Source organism: Crocodylus siamensis, chromosome 3, assembly GCF_052110815.1.
Source record: "Crocodylus siamensis isolate JL-2025a chromosome 3, ASM5211081v1, whole genome shotgun sequence".
NCBI lineage: Eukaryota > Metazoa > Chordata > Crocodylia > Crocodylidae > Crocodylus > Crocodylus siamensis.
This window is the reverse complement of record NC_143397.1, coordinates 184665476-184672616: the sequence shown is the minus strand read 5'-3', so window position 1 is coordinate 184672616 and position 7141 is coordinate 184665476. Positions and strand designations below refer to the sequence as shown.

General features: G+C 36.6%; 1 protein-coding gene across 1 annotated transcript; it reads left to right on the top strand.

Annotated features, from left to right (window-relative positions):
* Positions 1-2845: 2845 nt before the first annotated feature.
* SNAI2 (snail family transcriptional repressor 2) lies at positions 2846-6470 on the top strand. The gene is made up of 3 exons (XM_090039944.1): positions 2846-3159; positions 3798-4343; positions 5281-6470. Exons 1-3 carry the CDS (start codon positions 3081-3083, stop codon positions 5460-5462), a joined length of 807 nt encoding a protein of 268 aa, XP_089896070.1. The 5' UTR covers positions 2846-3080; the 3' UTR covers positions 5463-6470.
* The last annotated feature ends 671 nt before the right edge of the window (positions 6471-7141 follow it).

The window sequence follows — 7141 nt, the reverse complement described above, 5'->3', positions numbered from 1 at the left end:
TGCAAAGAATATACAAAGCTGCAAGCGATGGAACATTAGCACAGTGATAATGACAGTATATTAATCATGTAACTTCATTCAGGTCTCCAAAAACTACAGTTTTTAACAATGAAACAGAATTAAGGCAACCATTAACACTGAAATGTTAAAGGGAAGATCTAGCCCTAATTTTATGGAAGTGGGCATTAAGTTTTGCTTTCCACTGAAAAGCCAATCAGTGTGACCCATAGAAACCACTCATCTCAGTCCAGAAGACTGGAGCCTCCAGCTTCCACAATGAAAGGAAAGTTTCTGTCTTAGCTGTGACTTGTGCTCAGCTTCTGTAGTTCCTTTAGCTCCTTTAGCTTCCTTGCATAGCCATGCTGGCTGTCTACAAGTGCCCTATCATCATCCATATTGGCTATAAACATACAGGACACCTGTTTACTCTGACTCACCCCATCCTCATGCAGACTCTCCCTTTTTTTGACAGCAGACCTCACTCAGGTAGTACATGGGCTATTATCCTTTCAGAACCATGTAATAACATGCCTTACCCCCAATCAAAGTGTCATTCAAGGAGTCCAGTTACTGAGCTATCTTGTCAACATTTTGTGATTTATATCAATGTGATCTTTTTATCCTGCTTTAAACCTTTGTTAAACTGATGCATCTCCACTAAAAATTAGAAAAATTCAGTGGTAAATCAAGTACCTGGTTTTTTTAAACTATATTAGATCAGATTCTGAGCTGGTGAAAATTTGTATCACTTCACTCACTCTGATACTGCTACACCAATTTATACCAGCTGAGGATCTGGACCATACTTTCTATAAAGGGCCAGTTATACTTAAAATAATATTTTGTATCAGCTATACCAGATATTCCTGCAGTACTCTTACAAGGCAAGCAAATGTCTCAGACAGAACACAGCTGAAAATATTTTCTGAGAGCTTTTCCATCGTATTCATAGTCTCTGTAAAAAAAAAAAAAAATCTGAAAAAAAAAAGAATTGTTCATTTTCTACAAAATCAGAGGAAGAAATATGATGGCTTGCCTATATTACAAGGCGTTGTGCCTCATCTAAATACAAGATCTTAACCTATACCTACACTCCTGCCTTGAACTAGTCACAGAAACCTTTTCCAACCACATTAGATAAGTTATGTGAAGTCCTAGGGAAATCTGAACATTTCTCCTTGTTTTTTGGTGTCATTCTTTTCCTTTTCTCTTTAGAGTATATGTGTTCCCTACAGGTTCAGAATACATGTGTTCTCTCTCCCTGATAGATGCTGGAGTTGAACTCTGTTAACAGCTGAATCTTTTAAATCAGTTCTTGAAAATAGCTAACTTTTTCTCTGCACTTGTTTTGGCATCTCCGAGATTAAGAAATCATGCAGCTTGACAAAGCACTTTACTTTTACAAGTCTTAACAGAACCACAGGGATTTTTTTCGTGTCTCCACTCCAACACCTGTTGCAAAAAAGGCTGGGGTGGTCTCTATGTAACTTCCTTGTACCCCTCCTGCCTTTTAAAACTAAGTGTTGGTGTCTAGATATGTATATGTATATGCATATGTGTGTATAGGTATATATGCATATGCACATACACATAAATATACATATATGATGTGTATGGATAGCCACTAAGCCGGATGTGTGTAAATGTGTATATTGCTTTCTCTGGCAAAATTATAGAGGATAGATTTTAAATTAACCATAAAATTTATAAAACAATCCAGTTTCAAAAGGTTTTCAACTCTTCAACTGTCTAGGAAGTCTAGACTTTTTTCCAGGATTTTTTACACATTTATTTTATATTTTAAACATATATGTAACTCAGCGGATTTTCTAAACCTATTTGTCAAGTAATTGACAAATTCTTAGACATTTAGAAGACTTAGAATCTTTTATCTGGAAGAAAATGCACAGCAAAGATTATACCTTTACATAAGCTACTGAAAAAATCCAAATGGGAAAATATTCCTAATAGGGATGGATATTAACTATCATTTTTGTTATTCCTTGTTATATATGCTTCTTTTCAGTGTCTTCAAATAATTAGTAGGATTTTGCTGGTAACAGTTAAAGGGTTTTGCTGGAATAGTTAAAGGAGTGACATGATATCAGTCTCCACAAGGAAGGAAATGTCCAGTTCTTTCAACCTGAAGATGTTGGAAATTAAAAAAAGGTATTCCTATCGTTAAGAATATGATGCAGAATCTATTGGTTTTTTAAAACTCAAGAGTTCTGTTCTGAAATACTGCGTTTCCATTTGCTGCTGCTGCTGCTTCTATATACTATCCATTCCTGGCAGCTATTACTCACAAGGTGGAGGTCAAATACTCTGTTAGTTTACAGCATTTCCCAACTAAAACTTTTCAAAGTGCAGTTTCCAAACATAGCAGGCACAAGTTATCCAAAGTCTCTCATTATCATTGCAAGCTAACTTGTTATCTTGAATCGTCCCCACTCCTTCTGCCCTTAATGAACAGTTTGTTCCATTGTATTTGCTTTATCAAACATCTGGGAACCAGACATTTTTCAGAGCAGTTTCAGTGCACAAGACTTCTCTAGCTCCCTGTTCAAAAAGAAAAAATGCAGCTGAATTGACCCCCTTATTTAAAGTCCTTTAACCAATGCATTTTTCTAGACAGAAATTCTAAAGAACAACATACACCCACTTTGTACCAGAATAATTCACTTTGACAACAGAGTCTTCCTCTGTTCACAGCTGGCCCAGTGGGAGGAGCTGAAACCTGAACCAAATCTAGCAGGGATTGGAGCTTTCCTGCAGAGAGCACAAAAACCCTCCCAGCAAAACAGGCTGAGTTTGTAAAAGTGCTCTAGCAAATTCATAAGTGATTGGATGAAAGGAAAACCAAGGCCCTTCCCACCTGCACCTGACTAGTGAGTATTTACAGCACTTTTCAAGGAGCCTCTGCACTGCCACTACACAATTTCACTGCATGGACTGAGCAGAGTAGACAATGCTATAGGGACCAATGTGCTAGCAGTGATTCTGTGTGCTGCACACGATCTGGGGACCGTTATTCCAAAGTGAAAGGCGATTCTGAAAGAAGGAGAAATCCTGCATTCAAAATGCCACGATCTTTCCTGGTCAAGAAACATTTCAATTCATCCAAGAAGCCCAATTACAGTGAACTGGACACACATACAGGTAACACAATTAAATTGTATATAACTGAAAATTAAAACTGAAGTGGTTCTTAGTCCCTGACAGTGGAGTAGAGTAATTTTCATACCTCATCTGGTTCATTCCTAGCTTTTTCTCTTTGGCTAGAATGACTGATTTTTAGGAAAGAGGTCAGACTAAAACAAGAACAACTTTAAAAATTTGCTCACCAATTTTTATTTAGTTATCTTCTTTGGATTTATGTTTTTCCTGTTCTGTGTATGTTTCAAATGGGGATTTATACTATTCTAATGATCAGTTTGAAAGTTTCACTGATGAATGTGTTAGGCTACATTAATTTAGAAAACGCATGTTGCCCTGAATAGACTTTAAACCATATTTCTGTTTAAATGCTCTTTATGCACATATACATGCATGCAACTTTGCAGACATATATATGATGTATCTATTGTATAATTTATATGTATAATTTGCATATTAATATATATTTCTAAATAGCCCATATATATGTATAGGTATATTTTTACTAATACAATCCTGTCTACGCATGATTGAACTGTGTTCATATTTTTAGACTTAGGCACTTTTTAACCCATATGTTTTATTGCCTTTTATTATATTTTTCCAGGTATTTTAATACTTTTTTCTTTCTTTTTCTTCAGTGATAATCTCCCCATACTTATATGAGAGCTATCCAGTGCCTATAATACCACAACCAGAGATCCTGAGCTCAGTAGCTTACAATCCCATTACTGTCTGGACTACAACTGGGCTTCTACCATCCCCATTACCCAATGACCTCTCTCCTCTCTCTGGATACCCCTCATCCTTGGGAAGAGTTAGCCCACCTCCACCCTCTGACACCTCATCCAAGGATCACAGTGGTTCAGAAAGTCCCATTAGCGATGAAGAAGAGAGAATCCAGTCAAAGCTTTCAGATCCACATGCAATTGAAGCTGAAAAGTTTCAGTGCAGTTTATGCAACAAGACCTATTCAACTTTCTCGGGGTTGGCCAAACACAAGCAGCTGCACTGTGATGCCCAGTCTAGGAAATCATTCAGCTGTAAGTACTGTGACAAGGAGTACGTCAGCTTGGGAGCCCTTAAGATGCACATCAGGACCCACACGCTACCTTGTGTCTGCAAGATCTGTGGCAAGGCTTTCTCTAGACCCTGGCTACTTCAAGGACACATTAGAACTCACACTGGTAAGAAAAACTATGAGAAATACAGCATTTTTTTAAACTTGCGAACGCAGCTTAGTATTCATTTTTTTACTTTCGTCTTGAGTAAATATTGGTATCCCTAAATGTGATTAGAATTAATACAGTAATTTCCTGGCTCTTGGAAAAGCATAGTTAAAGGACAAAACTCGTTCTTTTTTGTCACCGGATCTTGCCTTTGTGGGCCAGATCTTCAGCTAGTGTAAATCCAGTAAGCACCACTGACATCAATTTTGCTGATTTACACCAGCTGAAAGTTCAGTCTACATGATTTTAGCATCATGCTCAGGCTTTGGAGAAGCCAAAGTCCTGTCTGCGGGAAAGGCTTGCTTTAATGCTAGAATCAGTTAGAAAAAACAAACTTTTACATGTGAGTGTCAGTTCTTGGAAACTGCTCCCAGCAGTCAGTAAATACCAATGTTGCTGTCTTCATAAATTCCTTAAACAGACAGGGTCAAATCATTACCAGAGTTTTTCTGTTAAGATAAAACACGTCTTAGGTGTAACACTGGGCAGTGTTGTGTTTGAACAGTTGTTTGCTGCCTTTCCTCTCCTAGCCCCTATCCTAAGTAATTTATGCAGCTCTGGGCGTAACATAGGATAAGTTACATGAACGAGGGAACTCTTGAAAATATTGGGAGGAGCCCAACCTAAAGGCACTAGCTGCACCTGTTGAAAGAGAAAGTGTCGGCAGCTTGCCTTTCATGACAGCACCAAGCCACATTTGCTGGAAAGTTTGAAATCTTTAAGGACAGGCACCAATTACATGACTGTAATAGTTGCAGTCTGCTCAGCTTATTGAGACATTTTTCACTTCTTGAAATAAATCAGTTTTGCTTCCTAAGGTAAAATGCAAGTGTACCTCTACCCAATGGCATTTCTTCCTATTAATGTTTAAAGTTTTTAAATATCTTTTTTCTAGGAGAGAAGCCTTTTTCCTGTCCACACTGCAACAGAGCATTCGCAGACCGATCCAATCTGAGGGCTCATCTGCAGACCCATTCGGATGTGAAGAAATACCAGTGCAAAAATTGCTCCAAAACTTTCTCTAGGATGTCTCTTCTACACAAACATGAGGAATCTGGCTGCTGCGTAGCACACTGAGTCATGCAGTCAATGTTTACCTGGACTCAATGAGTTTCTCCACTCCTGTTCCAAATGATAAATGGAAATCCAAAGCTTTTTCTCTTCAACTTCCCAACCAAAAGCAAACAAAAAAAATAGTGGAAGAACTTAAAATGTCAGTACAAATGAGCTTAAGTATTTCTTTTCAGTCACTTAACGTATGAATTTTGAAATGCTAATAATCATGCATGATATTTCAAACAGATCATAGGGAAGAAGCATTGTCTACTTTCTTTAAACATGAAGCCAAATGCATGTAGTCTTACTACAAAGAGTTAACAGTACATTCCTGCCAAGCCGTTTCAACCAAAGAACAGTATTTGAAAAGAAACTGTAATAATAATTTAAAAACCTCTCCCAACTACGTTTTGCCAGACACCATTTATCTCAGGTGCCTTAAAAAGTATTCCAAGTTTACTTTAGTAAATGTCTAATATTACTGGTTGTTGTTCTTTTATCATTATTATTAAAAACCAAGGGCTTTACTGATGACCTGAAATGCTTTAAAAGTGAATAATTAAAAGAAGAGGCAAGAGAACACAAAAAAGAATGTATGAAAAATTGACTGTCATGATCAAACCGCATGTGCCTTTAAAAACAGACTGTAGCTTCAAACATTCCTGGTGCATGCCTGACCCAGCTTTTAACATGGAAAAGTTCCTCTAAACTTTAACCTTTTTTTTAAACGGGAATAAGTGCAAAAGAGGGGTTACATGGGAGTTTCACAATGAATTTTAATTTTTTTTAATGCACAAAGGAAATGCAATATGTTCAGCAATTCCCCTCCAAGTGCCTTTTTTATTAATGATTTTGTAAAGTATGTGGACATAATGTAAATATTTTTATTTTTATATGATTGAATGTGTTATGAGTGAAAGCAAAATGTTACCTATGGCTGCGTCTATAGATAACTTGAAGATAGCGTGAAGTGAAATTTGTTATGTTGTTTTCTAGCCACTTTTTTACAATAAACATTTTTGAGTAAGATCTCTGTTGTTTGTTCTAATCTCCATTTAGTTTATCAAAATGTCTATCTAAGTTAGCAACAGCATGGAATATACAAAGACAGGGAGCGTTTCTTCATTAAAGATGAAGATGGAAATCTCAAACATGAATTACTAGCTAAGAAGTGCTGGTGTTAATAATAAAAACAGTCCTGGTATTTTTTCACAAAACATTTAAGATTCTACTTTACAAATGCCATTAGACAATTTTCATCCCCACATGACAATATTTTCCAATACTGCTTTGCAGAATCATCATGTTAAAAGAAGTTTTTTGCTTTATTGCATTTTGAAGGTGAAAATGCTCCTATTACAATAAGATTACTACAGGCTTTTTTGACTCTCTGTTTCATTATATGCTGAGGAAGCCATTCTTCAGACTTTTATACCAAATCCATTTACGTCAACTGGAGTATTTCATGCGTTCAGCTGAGTTTGGAGGATGTCCTTTGCAAGAATAATCACATGTGTGTGATGTAGTCATCACACACAAATTTCTATTCACAAATAGAAATCAGATCAAAGCAATGTTTTAATGATTGTTTAAGTGAGTGTATAGTAAATGCCAAAAATGTCATCTTAATGTTTCGCATCTATAGCTGTATCCAATGTATGTTTGATGGGAACACATTCAAAGAGGCAGAGTCAAAGAAG